The following is a 20069-nucleotide window of genomic DNA, read 5'->3' on the forward strand; positions in this document are numbered from 1 at the left end:
AAACTCAAATAAATCCTGAACACAAACACACCTGACGTGGGGGAGAGAGATTCTTGAGAAATCCGGCTACTCTTAAACTTCAGATGTTACCCCTCTCTGAAGATGTTCTGACAACTGCCACTAACACAAACAGCCATTTCAGTTCCAGCACTAGGAAAATGTCTTTCCACCATGCCAAACCCATCATTGTGCAGATAAGAACTGGATGTCCAGAGTTCTGAACTTAGTCAGCTAGACTCTTATTTGTAACTTAGCCGTTTTACAAGACACTAAATCCAACACACTTTTCATCAGATATGTAGCTCACACTCATAACACATGCTACCAACTTTAAATAATTCTGATTATAAAAAGGAAAGTGTTAGCGCCCATTTTTAGGGTCCAACTTCCATATTCACAGGCAAATAACTGTGATCCCTTTAAATGGTGGGCTAACTTCCAGGCTGTAAAGTGGAAACTTCTAGTTTCTTTGGAAAGTGAGTTCTGTCAAATGATGTGTTGCTGGGCACGCAGGTGAAAAGATGCTTTGCTAAAGCAGAAACATGAATGTTTTCCTGATGCAGACACAGGCGAAAGGATGTTCTGCTAAAGCAAACATATGAAAGGAGACACGATGTTAAGAAGGAATATAAATAAAATCCGACAGACAGTGGATGACCTCGATGGCGTGGGTGTGCCTTGCTATTGCTTACTGGTCATCATTTGTCCTGACTTCACAGAGAGAGACTCACCAAGAACCATCTGATAGTGTTCTAGCAGATTCTTGCCACTTCCTCCAACGCTGGCCAGTTGGCAGAGTAAGATGGAAGTTTCTGGATATGTCAGGTGATACAGACTCATGTGGAGTTTTGCTGAGAGGCAAGACCGATGGAGGACACCTGATGTTTGGAGGACTCAATGGGCAGCAGTGGCGGCCTTGCACTGCTGGCTTTGCAATGCTTCGCTAATCTCAGGTCTTCACTGATCTTCACTTTGTTCAGACAGGCACAGCAGAGAATTTCTCCTGGCATCCCTGATAGACTGACCGCTCCTGTAGACTCGTGCTGATTCAGTGGAGGCCTGGCTGTTTCTGCTGGGTCATGTAACCGATGATGATTCATGTTTGCTATCCTGACATCACTGAACTGGACTGCGGGTATCCTGACAACTGGAGACTGAAATTGCACCCAAGGAACTACTTCTAAACAGCATACAGCAAAGCTTCAAGCTTCAAGCTCAACCCTCTGGATCGAGCTGCTGCTGCTGCTGCTGCTGCTGCTGATTCGTGTGAACTGAGCTGCTAAGATCCTGACAACACAGATTAGATTTGCCCCAAAGAACTATTTCTAAACAGGTCCACTTCCCCGGATTCTAATATGGTTTCTTTCCCGCTATGTCTGGTGGATGGTGGGCTAGAAGGGAGGTTAAAGCATTTAAGGACCCTTATTAAAATTAGCTTTTGAAAAACTCTTAAGCCTACAAAGCTGGACAGGCCAAAGAAGATAGTAAGATATGAACCAGGGCCACCTTGCTGTTATAAGGGATGTAAACACAATTTTAAAAACTGTGGGTAGCAAGTCATGTAACTTGGGAGTGGAATCACAACGCTACAGTTTAGACTCATCACCATCACATGCTGTGAATTGCAGTTTTTACTACGCAGTTGAGGTCTCTGCTTGTTATAAAACCAATGGTTTACCCACAAGAAAGAGTTAATTGTTGGAGGATATTTGATCACACTGTGAACCCTGAGATTGTGTAATAAAAAAACCTTTTTCTAGTTGTGGTGTGGCTCAGTCTTAACACACACACCTTTAATCCCTCTGGCTGGAATACAGACACACCCTTAGTATACACCTGTGAACCCAAACAATGAAGGTAAAGTTTGTAGATGGAAGCACCCATGTTTGAAAGTGACGTCTCAAAGAAACATATTAGAGGAAGATCTGACAGGTTATGCCCAATTCTCACAAGAGAGGTGAGGGGTTACTTAAGAGAGAGCAGCAGAGAAATAGAGAGGATAGCAATTTTACTGGAACAGTTGTATAGACACAGGTTGCAGAGAGAAGAAGGTAGACACAGGTAAAGACAAGTGTAACCGCCTGCGGCTACATGTGAACTGGGTTGCCTGTAAGAGAATTTTGAGGTTAAGGCGAGAGAGATGTGAGTCAAGGCGATAATCCGGTCAAGACTGACTTTAATATTTTTAATGACATGTTATATAGTCTTGGGGGAATCAGCCACCCCTCCCAGAAGCCGGTCACAACAAAGGCAGGGCTGTGAGTCTTCTTTGGCTCCAGATCTCAGCGGGTCGCCTGCTTCAGCCTGGCGAGGTCTCTGTTGGGTGTCAGGTGAAACCCCCTTGGGGCGGTGTTGGTAGGCCGGAGGTAGCCCATCGGAAGAGTTGGGAGTTGCCAGCCAGCTTAATGTTGTGGGGGAAGAGACAGACAAGTCTGAGAATGAGGAGTCAGAAGATTGCTTAAGGTGGAGCAGAGCAATTCAGGAAAAACTGAGGGACGCCAGACTGAATCAGTCAACCTGAAAAGAAGCTTGAGCCAGAACAGCTGAGTAGACCAGCTAGCCAAAGCTCAGAAAGAACTAGAAAGTGTGAGATTACTCAGAGGCTGAAAATATTCTAGGCCTGGATAAGTCTGTACAGAGGTTAGAAGCTTTCAGGGTTAGGCCTAGGTTAGCAAACTGAGGCAGTAAGCCTCCAAGATGACAATTACTTCAGACAAATACAAGATACATTTACCCTTAAAATTCTCCGATGGCCATTCTTTAGCGTGTATCTAATAGGTATCATCCTTGGATTGATTTTAAATGTATACTCATACTGTATATGTACTTCTCATGAGAAGACGAGAGGGACTTTGTACAGCAACTCCATGATGCGCGTTCTCTTCCTCAACCTTTACATGGGTTCTGTGTACCTGGACTCGGAAGGTTTGGGCCCACTGAGCCACCTCACCAACTCCAGAAGGCATGGTTTTTAAAATAACTGTTTAACTCAACTCTCTCCCTCTCCCCCTCCACACACACACTTAAATGAATTTTGGCTTCAGATTGGGATGGAATTTATATTTCTGAAACGGCTCTAAGCACATGTGCCATCTTGTACTACATGTTTAAGTGAAGCAGGGTTCCCCACACTGACGACCATAAAAGCATCTGTCAATCAGGAAAACACTCAGTGCTCTTACATTCTGCACTATCAAATGCAAATGTTAAGATTTAATTTATGTAAAAGAAAGATATTCATTCATCTCATTGGGAAGTAATTTGCTTCTTAAAAAAAAATAAAAAGTGGTTAAATCATATGTACACCAAAAGATTGTTTTTCTTTGTTGGCAGTACTGGGTTCAAAGCCTGTTCTTGAGCCTCCTACACAATACTTGAACACTGAGCCACATGCGCAGCCTAAAGTAAACTTTCAACTTATCAGTATATATCTGATTTGTATTTTATATACCAGGTACAGTCTCATGTGAAATGGGATTACAAATATTAAAGTTCAAGCCCTGACCAACCAAGCTTGGTGCCATGCATTTAATCCCAGTACTTGGGAGACAGAGGCAGGCACGTGAGTTCTGTGCCAGCCAGGCTGCGTAGTGAAAGTGTCATTACCCTCACCCGACACAGAACATGCTCAGAAATGTGTCTACACATAATGACTGGCGTTTCACCAATGAAAGCCTTTTGCTTTCTATTCGGACACTGCTCCAAGAACCGCCGTCAACACATTCCTCATTTGCAGCAAGAAATAAGCCACTTTACCCTCAGCTTGGCACTCAACCAGAAGTTGAGCCCATTGCTTCATTACCATGGCATGGTAATGGAAGTATTTCCATGTCACAGAGGACCTATGGCAGACCTACAAAAAAAGAACAACATTCCTTAGGACCCTGGAAAGTACTCGGCATCGTGTAAAGCACTTTTTCATCTCTAGAGGCATCGCTTAAAGCTGCTGGCCTGACAGCACACTGGAATGCATGATGGCCTTGGGATAGGAGTAAGCTGAGAGTGGTTATACCAGCTTGCAACCCCACCAGCAGTGGAGGAGTGTTCCTCTTTCTCCACATCCTTGTCAGCACCTGCTGTCTCCTGAGTTTTTGATCTTAGCCATTCTGACTGGTGTGAAATCTCAGAGTTGTTTTGATTTCTATTTCCCGGATGACTAAGGATGTTGAACATTTCTTTAGGTGCGTCTCAGCCATTCGATATTCCTCATGTGAAAATTCTTTGTTTAGCTCTGTACCCCATTTTTTAATAAGGTTATTTGGCTCTCTAGAGTCTACCTTCTTGAGTTCTTTGTATATCTTGGATATTAGCCCTCTGTCAGATGTAGGGTTGGTAAAGATCTTTTCCCAATTTGTTGGTTGCCATTTTGTCCTTCTGACAGTGTTCTTTGCCTTACAGAAATTTCGTAATTTTATGAGGTCTCATTTGACAATTCTTGATCTTAACCACTCTGGAAATCAGTCTGGCAGTTCCTCAGAAAACTGGGCATACTATCGGAGGACCCCGCTATACCACTCCTGGGCATATACCCAGAGAATTCCCCAGCATGTAATAAGGACACATGCTCCACTGTGTTCATAACAGCCCTATTTATAATAGCCAGAAGCTGGAAAAGAACCCAGATATCTCTCAACAGAGGAATGGATACAGAAAATGTGGTATATTTACACTATGGAATACTACTCAGCTATTAAAAACAACGAATTGATGAAATTCTTAGGCAAGTGGGTGGAACTGGAGAATGTCATCCTGAGTGAGGTAACCCAATCACAAAAGAACACACATGGTATACACTCACTGATAATCAGATATTAGTCCAGAAGCTCGGAATACCCAAGAAACAATTCACATATTAAATGATGCCCAAGAAGGAAGGAGAGGGCCCTGGTCCTGGAAAGGCTCAGTACAGCAATATAGGGTAATACCGGGATAGGGAAACAGGAAGGGGGTGATTGGGGAACAGGAGGAGGGAAGAGGGCTTATGGGACTTTCGGGGAGGGGGAATCCAGGAAAGGGGATATCATCTGAAATGTAAATAAAGAATATATCGAATAAAAAAAGAAAACAGGAGCAAGCTGAGGGAGTAGAGCATCTGTTTCAGGAGGAGGCTATTCACCTTAATGCTAGCGGTTTATCATCCAACAGTGGGACCATCAGCAGGAGACAGTTTTCAAATCTAAAATGATTGTGTTTGTGAATGTTTGATACAAATCTGAAATGAAAGCCAAGAACAAATCATCTACTACTAACTTAAAGCCTAAAAAAACTTTTTACCTTTATTCAAGGGCGTACAGGCTCAGGCAAGCGTTTATTTGATATGAGTCAAAATGCCTTCATCTTTTCAAGCTCTATTATCAACAGACAGAGATGGCAACATTTCCTTCTTGTACCCTTGCTAATGATATTTAATGAGCACAAGATGCCAGTTTAATATATCCATATTCTCAAGGTAATATAAGGACAGAGAAAAAGGAGGGAGGTGATTGGAGAAGGGATGGAGAGAAGAAGGTTTATGGGACATATGGGGAGGGGCGATGCGGGAAAGGGGAAATCATTTGGAATGTAAACAAAGAATATAGAAAATAAAAATATTAAAAAAAATATATCCATATTCTCAAACCATCTGTATGACCAACATTCTACAGTATGTCTCAAGTTCAGTAAGTGTACTAGTATAACATATTCAAAGATATATATCATTTGTTCAAACATTTTTACTTTTATGGGAGGTGGTTTTAGTTAAGAAGACATAGTGGTCCTATTCATAATGTTTTTATATTTAGGAAATAACTTTTACAAAAAAGGTTTGACATACTTTAATATATCATCAGACACAGAAATATATACAAACTATGATGACTTTAACAGGAAAACAGTGACAGTAAACATGATCTACACCACCCAGAAAGTGTCTGCAACAATCAGACTAGATAGGAATAAGTACACACACAGCAATACCACCCACATAGTATGTACAGTTACATGAGCAGGAAGCTACAAAACACACTGAAAGGAGAACTGTGCCACATGCACACAAGCTGCCCTCACACAACTCAGCTCCACTCCTGATCTACGACAGTTTGATGCCTAACAATCTACACTGGAAAATTGTAATCAAATCATTGCAGCACTAAGTGCAAAATCCACACACAAATCATGGTGCTTTCCATTTAAATACAGCAAATTCTCGAGCTCTATCCACTACTATTTATACTTGGGGTTAAGAATAAGGACTACTAGGTAATGGGTGCTTTCAAACCTTTGCAGTCTTACGTATGGGAGGCCTGAACACCACACACAGCATAAGAAGCCAGGTATTCTCTAGTGATAGACAACATGTCCTTGGCTCGAGACAAGTCTCCACAGGCAGGCTCCTTTGAGTAATGCCACCTTCCAGAACCCTGAGTGGACACTTCACTGGACCCGGCAGTTTTCATTGTTCATGGGATCAGGCCCAGCAGCTGAGCTGGAGGCAGGGTAGGCCCGCTTGGCCCTCAGGCCCTCCCTGGAGCTCTCAGTAGAGTTTCTTCCGGGAATATTACTGGCAATGAGAGATTTTCCTGGGAGTTCTTGGAAGGCAGTGTGTGAATCGGCTGAGCTCTCCTGAACAACCTTGACCTGCAACAAACATACTCTGTTAGAGGTTCAAAACCACATCCATAGTTTTTTTTGGGTTTTTTTGGTTTTTTTTTTGGATTTGGTTTTTTTCGAGACAGGGTTTCTCTGTGTAGCCCTGGCTGTCCTGGAACTCACTCTGTAGACCAGGCTGGCCTTGAATTCAGAAATCCGCCTGCCTCTGCCTCCCAGAGTGCTGGGATTACAGGCGTGCGCCACCACTGCCCGGCCACATCCATAGTTTTTGATGGCTATCAGTGCTTTGTTCTACAAGGTACTGAACTGAGGGTACTCCATGTGTTAGGCAAGTGGCCCACCAGTGAGCTACATTCTAAGCCCTATTTTTACTTTAGAGTTGAGATAGAGGTTCACTAAGTTCCCCAGGCTAGCTCTGACTCTACAGATCAGAGAGAGACCCTGAACTTGTGATCCTCCTGCTTCAGCCTCCTGAATGGTTTACAGTCTGGGCTGGCTCAAGAGTGGTCAGCCCTGTCACTTGGGGCTCTTCCATGGGAGGGACTACAATCTTAGGATCTGCCTCCCTAAAAGCAGGAGTCACTTAACAGTTCTAAACACCAGACACGACCTAGAAGTCTCAGACTTCTCTTGACACCACTGACGGCCAGAGCCCCGCCTTCAAGCAAGTATGGCATTTCAGAACGGAAAGCAAAGACTACATCTAATTTACTTATACTCATCTTTAACACCCACAATGCACATGGCAAATACACAACAAGTTTCTGAGAACCAAACCTGCCTCATAAGTCCTGAGTCCCTGTGGCTTTCACAGTAAGTGCAATCCAAATGAAGATAACTGACTTCAGAGGACAACACTGTATTTACAACATGTCAAACACCCAGGACCCATATTGAAGTGTCAATCACTCTCTTAACAGTTTCCATACTGGATTTGGAAAACCATTATCTAATAATGAAGTAAAGAAAGAACAAGTCCTCTATGGTGTTCTATCTTTTTGATGAAAGAAATTATACCAGAAAACAAAACTGAAAGGAAAGTTAAGATGTTGATATAGGTGCTGAGTCAAAGCATATGACATACAAAACAGTGAGGAACTATGAGAATCGGATAAGAAGGGCTGGGGACCAGGCTGTTAGTACAGTGCTTGCACTATAAACTGAGGACCCACTATGTATACATTTGAGACATTACAGCACTCTGGGGATTGCTGGCTAAATAGCCTATTCTACTTGGTGAGCTCCTGATCAATAAGAGACCCTGTCCCAAAATAAGCTGAAAGACAAGGAAATACAAACAAAAAGTTAAAGGCAAAAATAGAAGTTTCAAGTACAAAACCTTTAGAAGAAAGCAGGGCAGCGAGCTGAGAGGTTGAGCCCAGGAGTTCAGACCAGCCTGCGCATTGGTGAGCAGCTAAGAGCAAAGCCAGCCACTAACAGGCCTAGTGGCCCAGCCTGGATCCCAGATGCTCAAGACACTGGAGAAAGAAGACGGCAGTTTTCAAGGTCTGCTTGAACCTGCTAGAGAGCAAATTCAGGTGAGCCAGGCAACTTAGCGACACCATCTTGAAACAAAAATAAAAAGGCTGGAGATGTAGCTCAGTGGTATAAAATCTACATAAATGCATGAAGCATTCAACAGTTCTACCCAGTACTGTACCCTCACACCCTCTCCAAGAAGAAAGAGATAATAAAAATTTTAAAAGAAAGGCTATTTTGCAAGTACAGATTGGTCTTCAGTGTTGTGTCCCCAAAATAACCACACAACAGACACTCCCTAAGTAAGATTTCTAGGTTCTGAAGATTCTGAAACAAAAATAAGAATGGAGATTATTTTTCCATTTATATTCTTTCTACAGAAAGCGTGAGATACATTGCATTACAGAAAATACAGTAAATATAGATCAAACCCCCTAAAAGCCTGCTCTTATCTCAGATCATGTGCACAGGACACTGAAAACCAGCAGCCTAGGAACAGGAGTTGGGGAAAAGTTGAAGGGAAAAAAAGGTTTGTTGGTGATGTCATTTCTTTTCTTAAGAGAAGTAATGACACCAAGGCAAGGTCCCCTTCGAATCTAAGAGTCATAGGGTATTCAGTATTTAGGCTCAGATGGGAAGAAGGAAAGGAGGGAAGCGGAGAGAATGACAGACCACTCAGAGAGGAGGAACTGAGAATGCAAGGCCTAAGGAACTAAGAGACTATAGTGTGTTCCTTGGCTTCCCCCAGGCTTCATTCCTGATACAGAATTGACTCAGTTACATGGTGAGTGTGATGCTCATGTAGGCAGTTTGCTTCTGAATGGCCCACAGCCTGGCAAGGCCCTGTTTCTATCAGACACCGCCAGTACCATCTTACCAGTGATGTCTTTGGCCAGAATGGCAAGGATAGATGTGGTGACCTGGGGAAAATGAATCCTACTAGCAGGGGGAAAATAAGCTGCCAACTGACCCTGTACTCATAGCCTCATGATCATCCATAGTGGCCTTACAAGTTACAGAGGCCAGCTCACCAAGCAGCCCCACTCAGGGAATTGAGTCGAAAAACAGCAGCTCCTTTGTATCCAGCAGACTAGGATTTCCTGGGCTTCCTCATTGTGGTGACATAATCAACAGAAGACTGCATCCAATGCATCTTACCCATTTTTTTCTACATTGAACTCATCAGTTATTAATAAGTAGCATAAGGACTTGCCTAAACTCATATTTCACCTTAGGGAAGAACTTCCAGTTTTGAGTGCCAAAGCACTTTAGTCAGAGATCCAGAACATGCTGACTAAAACTGAAAATGACTAGCCTCCGTTCTTAAAATGTGAATCTAACCATAAAGTCTCCTAGACCCTCATCTTGGATCACCCTGCCATTCATAGGAATTACAAAACTGCTTTGTAATTCATAACTGCTGGTGCCAACTACTGCATGTAGCTAATGCAGAAAACACTGTATGTAGCTAATGCAGGAAACCATGGTTACTGCTCTGCACCAGTAAGTTCGACAGCAGTGTGGAGTGCAGGCCCCCTAGTGTGCAGAAACCTTTCTCCTAGGTAAGAAATCTAAACACCACATGCAAGCAGCCTTTACCATCAATTCCTAATAAAGGAAAAAAATAGAAAAAAAAAAGAATAGACTCTCTGGGAACTCCATAGGATGGTTTCTTATTTTTATAAAAATCTTATTATTAAAGTAATTTCAGAGTAACATTCACAGCTCCAAACTAGGAGAAAGCAAATTACAAGGTTTAACTGTACACAGAATTGTCCTCATCAATCAAAACAAACCAGTTTGAAATGTGTTGCTGTTCTGATACAACTAATCACCAATGTTTCTGGATTCTGTTATATAAGAACCTAGAGCTATGCTCACTCGGGTAACAGTATACAGGAGCCACTGGACTTGTTGAATGGTATCGGATTGCATAGATAAACTCTGACAGGTGAGTGAAGCAACATCACAAAAATTTAAAACTTCTTGGAGTTACTCAAGAATATCACCATGGTTCCTAGTTTGAGAAATACAAATTGCAAAAGAGAGGCATGAACCTGGGGAGGCTTCCTCACGAATGTCATCCTCTTCCCTCTTTCAAAGCACTACAGTGTAAGAGAGCAATACATAAACTCTGAGTGAAGTAAGATGCTGGGATACAGCAGAGAGCTTTCCAGGAATACACAAAGCACAAATGGGGAGTGCTGGTGCACATCTACAATTTCAGCACTCAGCACAAAGATCACAAGTTCAAGGCCATCCTTAGCTACACAGCTAGTTCAAGGAAAACCTGAGATTTAAAAATAAAAGTGAAACACACGCAACTGTTTACAGCAATGGTGCTACTAGTAGGAATAATAGTATGAGAGATAAAAATCAACAAGCAAACATTCTCCACCTTTTGTCCAATGTAGTGAATACAAGCCACAGAGAATTATGAGGAGAGGGCAGATGAACAGTAACCACAACCTGTGCCCATAGGAAACCACCTTCTATAAACCACTGAAACTCTCTGACAAATGTACTAGGTTTCCCATACCACCACCACCACGTCCCAGAAGCTATTTACAAGCAGTCCTTTCAGGAGAGGATAAGATTAGGCCTCAGGAAACTGATGTGTACCCTTGGACTGGCTCATTCAGGCCTGAGTCAGAGACTGCAACACTATTCACCCCTAGGCCTGCTAACAGACTTCCAGGATGACAGGGAGGAAATAACATTCACAAGTTACCTTTTGTGATCTGCTGCCACCAGCTGTTGGTTTGGAGGACTCTACATTTTCTTTGCCCAGAGTCAGGGAAGATCCCACTAACTTCTGCGCAGCAAGGCGGGGGCTTGTTCTGGTTGCCATGGTTGTTCTCCGAAGGATGTACGGGCTTGTCTTTCCAGTCGGGATGTCAGCAAACCCTAAGGGCAAAGGAGATACTTGTCAGTAATAGCACTGATTAGCTGCTGGATTGGGTTGGCTCAGCTGGGCTAGGCTAGCAATGAAGGTCAGAGGTTTGTGCATGTTATTTGTCATAATAACAGTTCAATAACTGTAGAAATAACTACAAAAATAGTTTTCCCTCAGCCATGGAAAACAATGTATTGAACTTCATAAATGCCTTGGTAGCCATGAGATGAATTGGAATATTAACATGTTATTCCTTATTAGAAAGATAAAAGATTTCGAAGACACTACAATGGGAAAAGGGATCAAGGAGAAATCACATTATACCTTTAAAAAAATTGCTTCTTGGGGCTGGAGAGATGGCTCAGCGGCTAAGAGCACTGACTGCTCTTCTGAAGGTCCTGAGTTCAAATCCCAGCAACCACATGGTGGCTCACAACCATCCGTAACAAGCTCTGACGCTCTCTTCTGGAGTATCTGAAGACAGCTACAGTGTACTTACATATAATAAATAAATAAATTTTTTAAAAAAAAAATTGCTTCTTCTACATGCTTATACTACCTTGCATTTTCTAAGCTAGGCAGGACATTTACTACAAGTGAACTAGGATGAGTAAAGGCCAGTTCTTGTCTCAGGGTCAGGGTAAACCAACAGTGACTTAAGGAAATCAGCCTCAAGCAGTCAGGGAGCAGGTAGTACAGGCTGGACTTCCTAAGTGTGCCTTCGTGTCTGCTCATGTTGTGTCCTCCCAGGAAAGGAACAGCCCTGCCTGGGGTGGAGAAGCCTAGCCACAAAAACACTAAAAGACATCACAGGGGGCAGGGCATGGTGGCACATGCTTTTAATCCAGCCCACTGGAGTTCTATGAGTTTGCGGCCAGCCTCGTCTCCAAATGAATCCAGGACAGCAAGAGTTCTTACCCAGAAAAACTGTCTTGAAAGCCCAAAACAAATCAAAGCAAAAACAAAAAACCAAAAAAGAGACAACACAGGGTGCTCCACAGCTGCACTCCGATCTAATGACAGGCTTACAAATAAGTCATCTACTAGACAGTAATAGCTAGCTAAATACTTGAGAACCACAGTTACTTAGACCATAACTCTTCTAATCAGCTTTGGTTTCAGGGTGTAGGGGAGAAGACTCAACCTGCTGTAGATTTTAAAAATAAATAAATAAAACTATATGACTGAGGCTGGGTATGGTATATGTCTATTATCCTAGCACAAAAAGGCTAAGACAGAAATACTTCAAGATCAAGACCAGCCTGGGCTACATAGTAAGATTCTGTCTCAAAATATCAGAAAGAATTAAATGACAAAAGACAGAGTTAATAGAATAAAAAAGTCTACTTGTGATTTTAGAAACTGCAACAATACCAAGTAGCTCTCAAAGTTCTAAACTATTACTTCCAGGGGTCAGTATCGACCAGCCCGCTTGTCCTAAGAAAGGAAAAGCTGATTGAAGTCAGAATTTCTAAACAGACGCTTAGCAGTCATTTCCAAATCTACCAGCATTTTGAAGTGTTGTAGTTAATCTTAGTGATTTATAATGTCACCAATTTAAAAATAAACTAGTCTCTCCAGGCAGTGCACTATTGTGCAATATTTAAAAACCTATAAAGATTTCTATCCATGTGTCAGTTTTATGTGAAATCTCAAAACGTCACAAATTTACACAAGGAATGGAACAAAGGGCCACATGTGAGCTAACTTCCTGGTCTTCAGATGAGATGCATCCTCACCCCTATAAATCTGTATATAATCTCTGCATACCTTTTTTAACGACCTCTGGGAGTCCTTCTGGCTCAAATTCAGTCTCTTCCTCGTCCTCAGCAGGGTGAGTGCTACTGCTGACCGATTTCCTGCTTTTCTTAGAAAATGTCCCTGGTGTAGAAGGTATTGCCCCGTTACCATTCTCCCAAATCCCACTGGACCTTTGCCTCTTGCCTGAAGCTTTATTTTGGCTAGATGTTGACTTCTTCTCACTGGCAGAAGTATTTTGAGATGGTCCTGGAACTGAAGATTTAAGCAAAGGAGAACTCTGGAGATCCTGTTTGGACTGCCGTGAATTGAGCAGAGCAACTTGTATTTCTAACATCTCTTTGGTTTTCTCTAGCTCTTCATGGCTTATAAGCAGGGAACAGTACTTATCCAAGTACTTATCTGTTTCCTTGATTTTTTCTTCCAGAGTTTCTTTCAGCTCTTTGTTCTCAGTCATTAATTCATCTACAAGAGAACCGGTAAAAACAAAGTAATACCCATCACACAACTTGCTGCTACTCCATTAATAATGGATACTTCCCAGCAGGTAATCTTGGTTTTTTTTTTTTAAAGATTTATTTTTATTTCCTGTTGGCTGTCTTCAAACACACCAGAAGAGGACATCGAATCTCATTACAGACAGTTCTGAGCTACCATGTGGTTGCTGGAAATTGCACTCAGAACCTCTGTAAGAGTAGTCAGTGCTCTTAACTGCTGAGCCATCTCTCCAGCCCCAAGCCCGGTCTTTGGGCTTTTCCCGAAGTTAAGGACCACATTCTGTTCATGTCTGAAGACTATGAAACAGTCTAGGTACATAACAGTGTAACTAAAGCCCAACAAAACCTAAATTCCCTTATAGAATCAGTTACAAGAGTCAAGCCACTAACTTTTTATATCCCTCTTTTCCCAACCCATTCTTTTACCATAAATGAAGAAGCAATCTAACTCAGTAATGATCACAAAGACTGCTGTATGGTTTTGGTAACAGGTGCCAGCCTATGAAAATTTAAGTCGCTAAAGGCTGTGAAAGCATTTTGAGAGACTACAGGGACAAGCAGGTACAAATGTACAAGAACCACATCAAGGCAGGGGCCTCAGTAAGCTTCTGGTGCTAGGGGTAGTAATTGATTTATGAAGAAAACTCCCAGTTTCCAAACCTACTCAATCACACTTCTCAGTAGAAAAGACCATTGCACTGCACTGCCCTGCCACACTCTGAAGCCTCCCACACATACTAGCCACTGGGTATCCATGGAGAAAGCGGGGAGTGTGAATGGATAAAAATGGCATGGTTAAAAAAAAATGGCATGGTTAATTACCAACGAGCAAAAAGAAAGGAAAGGGGAAAAAAAGGAAAGGAAAGGAAAGGAAAGGAAAGGAAAGGAAAGGAAAGGAAAGGAAAGGAAAGGAAAGGAAAGGAAAGGAAAGGAAAAGAAAGGAAAGGAAAAAGGAAAAAGGAAAAGGGGAAAAGGAAAAAGGAAAAGGGAAAGGAACTCCTATAAAAATGCAATCTCTTAATAGATATAAGGTTTACTCCCCTGGAAAGAATTCTATTTCAAAATGTAGGCTTCACTCTGAATCCTAGTCTTAACTATAGTTAAGTCTTAACACAAGGTTAAGATCACAGCTCAGAAATTAGAAAGCACCACTTTAAAAAAAAAAAAAAAAAAAAAAAAAAAAAAAACCTACTAAACTACTTTTAAAACCTTAGCCCAAAACAGACCATTGAGGCAATTTTAAGTGTGCACACCCATCTACACCCACCTGCTCTCTGCTTCTGTGCAGCTTCGAGCTGGGAGAACTCTTTCTGCAACATTTTCTTTTCTCCTTCTAGCTGTTTACAGGATTTGAGCAACAATTTTATTTTCCCCTGAGCACGTTGAAAATCCTTCTCAAGCTGATTCACATATTTAAGGTGTGCTACCTACAAAACAGATGTAATTTTATTTAATTAACCTTGAATTTCATTTACAAGTATATAGAAAAACTGAAACCTACTGGAGCAGCATATAGCACAGCTATGTTTAAAACAGAGCATCTTAGGATGCATAAAACAAGCCCCTCCTCTCTCCTCGGCGCCATAGGTCTCCCCACAGCCAGTATGGATTTGGATTTTCTTCAGAGGCACACGGATCATGGCTCCTAAAGTAGTATCTCATGGTTTCTAGGCTCTTGGAAGTATCAGATGGTAAAGATCACATCAGATCTGAGCACAGCAGCTTGGGTTCCAAAAGCCGAAACAACCGTGACCCACTGCAGTGTCTTACAAGGACAAGCAGAGTCAGCATACAGATTAGCAGACGGAAGATCTCTCTGCCATGGGAAACTTACTTTGGTGTTCTTTAGCTCTTCCACCAGCACTCCTAATTCTTCTGTTAGCCTGCTTTTCTCTTTCTCGTACTCGTCTTTCGGTACCACATCACGCAGCTCCCTCTGTAGCTCTGCTTCCTTCTCAGCCATTGTGCTAACCTGGAATTACATTTTCATTAGCACTTGCTCTGGGTGGTCCATTATGAGTGAATTAACCACTGTATGACACACACAGTTTCTTTGAGAAAATAGAACCTGGATGACCACCCCTTCCCCCAACTAATCCATTCACCTGATATCTACTAGTGAGCTTCCATTTTTTTTCCTCAGCAAAGATTTAAGACAGCAGTAAGAAAAAAAGAAAGATAATATTCCTGAGTCTTAAAACTGTTCTTAAAGGTTTTAATTTAACATTAGAGAACGTTTTGAGGGATTGCCTTAGTTTTTTATTTACGTCTTAGATTTTTATCAGCTCTTAGGTCTACTAATCCATGCTAAGGATTAAAGTTATAAATATACAAATCTTAGAAAATACAGTTGTGATAGACTTTTCTAGACATTCCTTTTTAATTATCTGTTGAATAAAACATTTAATTTGAAGGAATCCCTTTCACAGATCAGCCTAATTTTTCTCAAGACCACCCTGGAAGCCAGGAGTATCCTACTGGTCCTAGGCATTACAATATCTTTAGGCATTCTTTCTACTAAAGAAGGGCAGAGGATGTCTTCTGGCCCTAATCTGTTGCATTCTTGCCACAGTGGTTCTCTGCTGGATAAGGAGCTGCTTTTACCATGAGCTTCAGTTATAGATATTAAAAACCTAGAACTATCTATATCAAACCCAAGATGTGAAGGTCACATAAAAAATGTAATCTAGCTCACAAGAATGTCCCTTACAAGCACATTAAAGCAATCACTGCTGCCTGAGCTGACTCAATGTTCCTGTAGTCAAGACCATATAAACACAAAGTCTCTCCCTCCCTGACCATACTTCCACATGACAATAAGTAATGGCACTTACTCTTTCAACAAGTGCTGTTCTCTCCATCTTTATCAATCCGAGCTCATTTTCTAAACTCTTGTGGGAATTCTGCAGTGCTTCATAGGTGGTCTGCAACATGTCATTTTTAGATTGCAGCACTTGGGCCTTCTGCTCCAGCTCCATAGTCAGATTTCTGAGCTCTTGTTTCTGCTTCTGCCAGAGCTGCTGCTCTCCTTCCACTTGGGCAAGTTTACACACAAGCAGCTCTCGATCTTTAAGTTGCTCTTTCAGTGTCCTGACCTCTTCCTCCTCCTTCTCTAGTTTCTGTTTGCCAGCTTCTACTTCTTGAGTGAGGGCATTTACAGATGACTGAAAAATAATATATTTATTCTTGGCCTCACCTAGGTCCTGTAGCAGCTGAGCCTTCTCAAGCTCAAGAGTTTGTACTTGACTACCCAGATTCTGTTCTTTGGTCTTATGGGCCTCTTGGTCATTGCACAAGGAAACCACTGTTTCCTTTAGCTCCTTTAATTGAGTTTGAAGCATCTCCACTGTTATTTTGGTCTCCTCTTCCATCTGTACTTTTTCTTGCTCTTTATCTTTCAGTAAGTTTTCAATAGAAGAATTTATTGTTTCTAATTTAGATACTTGCTCTTGCTCTTTTTTAAATTCTTTCATGAGTTTTTCATTTTCTGACCTTGTACTAATAAGTTCTAACTTCAAGTCTTGAAGGTTTTGGGCCATTCTTTGAATATCTGATTTTAAAGTCTGTATCTCTGCTTTGGAATTCTCAGCTTGGAAAATCATGTGCTCTTTGTTTTTCTCTGACAGCATCAATTCTTGTTCAAGGTTCTCAACTCTGTCCTTAAGCAAGTCTGCATAATGCTTACTTTCCTTCAGTTGTTCTAGGATGTGGCGCTGCTTTTTTTCATCAGCATCTATGTGAACTTTTAGCTTTTGAATGCTACTTTTCAAGTGATGCACTTCTTCCCCTGGTTGGTCTAGACTCTGTTCTTGGGCCTTCAAGGTTTCTTGGTCATTACACAAGGCTGCCACTTCCTCCCTGAGTTCTTTTAACTGTAGCTGAAGCCTCAGCATTGCAGACTTAGAGTCTCCTTCCATCTGTACTCTCGCTTGCTCCTTCTCTTCCAACAGACTTCTCAAGGAAGAGCACAGTTCATCTAATTCTGATACTCGACTTTGCTTCTCTTGTAGCTGCTTTGCTAGATTTTCTCTTTCAGACCTAACTGTGACAAGGTCTAATTCGAGAACACTCAGGCTTTTGGCTATTTCATCCTTTTGTGCGTTGAGGGTCTCCACCTCTGCTTTCAAATTCTCAGAATCAAGAATTGCCAGCTCTTGGTTTTCTTCTGACATCTCCAATTCCCTCTCCAGATTCTCCACTTTATCTTTCAGTGAGTCACTTTCACGCTGGCTTTCTTTCAGTTTCGCCACAGCACTGAGGTGCTTCTTTTCATCGGCCTCAATTCGGACACTCAGTTTCTCGATGCCTCGTCTCAGTTGATGCACCTCCTCCTGGGTTGAGCTCAGCTGCACTGCAAACTCACCTTTCTCCTTGAGAGCCATCTCCAAGGCCTTAGAGATGGTCTGCTTTTCACATTCCAGCTCAGTCAGCTTGACCTGGAAGTTTTGAGACTCCTTGACCAGTGATTCTTTCTCTTTATTCAGTTGTCCAATTTGTATTTCCAGCTCACCAACAGCCAAAGATAATTCCTGTGAGTTGTTCTGCAAATTCTGCAGCTGCTCCTGGAGATGAGCTTTGTCTTTTGTTAGCTCACCCACATTAAAGGACAGAGTTTGAACGAGATCTGCTTTGTCCTTGATCTCAGACTCTACTGCCCCAATGTGACGGAGGCTCTCACTTTGGTCAGACTCCAGCTCTTCTATTTTCTCTTTCATCTTTTCTGACATCTGTTCCAGTGCTTTGTTTTCTTTTGACATATTATCTAATTTTTCACGAAGTCTGTTTCTCTCACTTATAACTGTAAATAGTTCTTCTTTAAGGTCAACAATAACCTTCTGCTTACTTTCAGTGTCTCTTTCTAAACAGAGCTTGTCTGCTTGAACCACCTCTAAGTTAGCTTCCACAGATATGATGTGATGCTCAATATTAGCTTTCTCAGATTTAATCCTGGTCAGTTCTCTTTCCATATCAAGAATCTTCTCCTTATAATTGTTTTCTTTGTTGGCTGCATTATCTTTAGTAGATTTACTTAACTCATTTGCTACCATATCTAAGTTAAAAACAAGATCTTCTGACCTTTCTACTCTTGGACATACCTCCTGGTTACATGGAAGGGATTCCAATTTTTCACTTAAGTCAGTTTTTTCCTCCTTGAGGTCCTTGATTATTTTTTCCAATTGTATGCATGTTGCAATCTTGATCTTTAGCTGTATTTCCTGTAAACTGAGTTTTGAATCTGCTTCCTTAATTTCATTTAGCAAATTTTCCACTTTTTTGTCCCAGTCTTCTACTTCAGAAAGTAATCTCAAATTCTCATTTGAGATGTCCTTCTGCAAATGGAGACTCTGGATAGAACCCTGATCTTCCAGAACATCCATGGGTACCAAAACATTGGGACTAGAAAACAATTCAGAAATGCATTCTGAATAGTCCTGGGTTTTGTCCTCTGCCAGTGCCTCACAATTGGTCTTCAGGGGCTGTTCTTCACACCCCTCTCCTGTGAGCGTGGTAGTCTCAGTCTCAGTGACTGAAGTTTCCAGACAAAGGTCCTGCTGAACATCTTTATCACAAGTCTGATCAGCGTCCTGCTTTGGTGTTTTCTCTTTAGTTTCAGAAATATACACTTCTGATTCTTTTATATCATAACTATTATTTTGGCCCCGAACAGCCTATAAATATAAACCAAGAAAGTATTTTATTTTTTGGAAGAATCAAAATAGAATCAGTGGTTAACTATTACTTTATAGAAACTGCCCATACGGTATTGCTGTGTATATCCCTCCAAATAGCATCTCTATCAACACTTCATTCCAGCCTGCTCTGTCTAGACAGTCAAAAATGAACATTCAGTGGGTTCTACCTAGTGCAAAGCACTGGGTAAAATATTTATCATAAGGACTAATTCTCCAGGACACTCATTTCAACTAAATCTAATATGGAAATTACAGCTTTCTGTCACAGCTTTTAATGTTCTAAGAAGCTAAAAAGAGTAGTTTTTTTGTGATTATCAAATAAGAGAAGCTAACAAACTTCAGATAAAATGGTGAAAGTTTTGATCCTTAGTCCTCATGTTCTAAGTCCTCATGTTCTTTACTAAAAAAAGCAGTAGTGTTTATGAGCAGATTGTCAGCCCAAAGACTTCATCCTGGTCAGTACTTTCTTGAATAAAGTACATGTTTTTGTCTCAATTTCATATAAAGTAGGGCACTATGATTATGACTACCCCTACTACCACCTCAAAATCATCTATGACCTTTACCTCACAGAAATAGAGTTAAGACTCCAAAACTGTACTACATTAGTATTTAAGCTGGTCAAATAGAAAAGACAAGACCACAAGGAATTAAAGTATAAAATAAATCTCTTTAAGTAACTGATACCATTGCTAACTGTTTAAAAAAAAATTAATTTCTTATATCTAGCTTAGCAAGTTAATAACATTTAAAATACTCTAAAAGACACAAGGCTAAGTTTCCCTAACATATATATCACTCACTGCTCATAAGTTCTTAATATTTAAGGGTACCTTATTAATTTCCAGTATATGTGTGAAGTATATGAGGCGGTTTGAACAGGAATGGTCCCCCCATAGGCTAATATATTTGAATGCTAGGTCATTAGGGAGTGGTGCTACTTGACAGGAATTAGGTATGGCCTTGTTAGAGGCAGTGTGTCACTGCAGGGTGGGCTTTGGTGTTTCAGCTGTTCAAGCCAGGCCTAGTATCCCTCTCTCTTCCTGCTGCCTAATGATCTGGATGTAGAACTCTCAGCTACCTCTCCAGCACCATCTCTACCTGAGTGCTACTCAGGTAATGCCTTAAATTGATAAACTGTAAGCCAGCCTAACT

General features: G+C 41.4%; 1 protein-coding gene across 2 annotated transcripts in view; it reads right to left on the reverse strand.

Moving 5' to 3' along the window:
- Nucleotides 1–5801: 5801 nt before the first annotated feature.
- The window catches only part of Cenpf (centromere protein F), a 42868-nt gene continuing 28600 nt past the window's right edge, over nucleotides 5802–20069 (reverse strand). For both annotated transcript variants that reach the window (XM_052199812.1, XM_052199813.1), the window contains 6 exons: nucleotides 16056–18890; nucleotides 15056–15193; nucleotides 14489–14648; nucleotides 12737–13189; nucleotides 10802–10977; nucleotides 5802–6618 (listed from right to left, as the gene is read on the reverse strand). In XM_052199812.1, the coding sequence (XP_052055772.1) occupies nucleotides 6415–6618; nucleotides 10802–10977; nucleotides 12737–13189; nucleotides 14489–14648; nucleotides 15056–15193; nucleotides 16056–18890 (3966 nt within the window). In that variant the 3' untranslated portion in view covers nucleotides 5802–6414. The remainder of the gene's footprint in view (nucleotides 6619–10801; nucleotides 10978–12736; nucleotides 13190–14488; nucleotides 14649–15055; nucleotides 15194–16055; nucleotides 18891–20069) is intronic.

The sequence above is a fragment of the Apodemus sylvaticus genome, chromosome 12, assembly GCF_947179515.1.
Source record: "Apodemus sylvaticus chromosome 12, mApoSyl1.1, whole genome shotgun sequence".
In the NCBI taxonomy this organism is placed as follows: Eukaryota; Metazoa; Chordata; class Mammalia; order Rodentia; family Muridae; genus Apodemus; species Apodemus sylvaticus.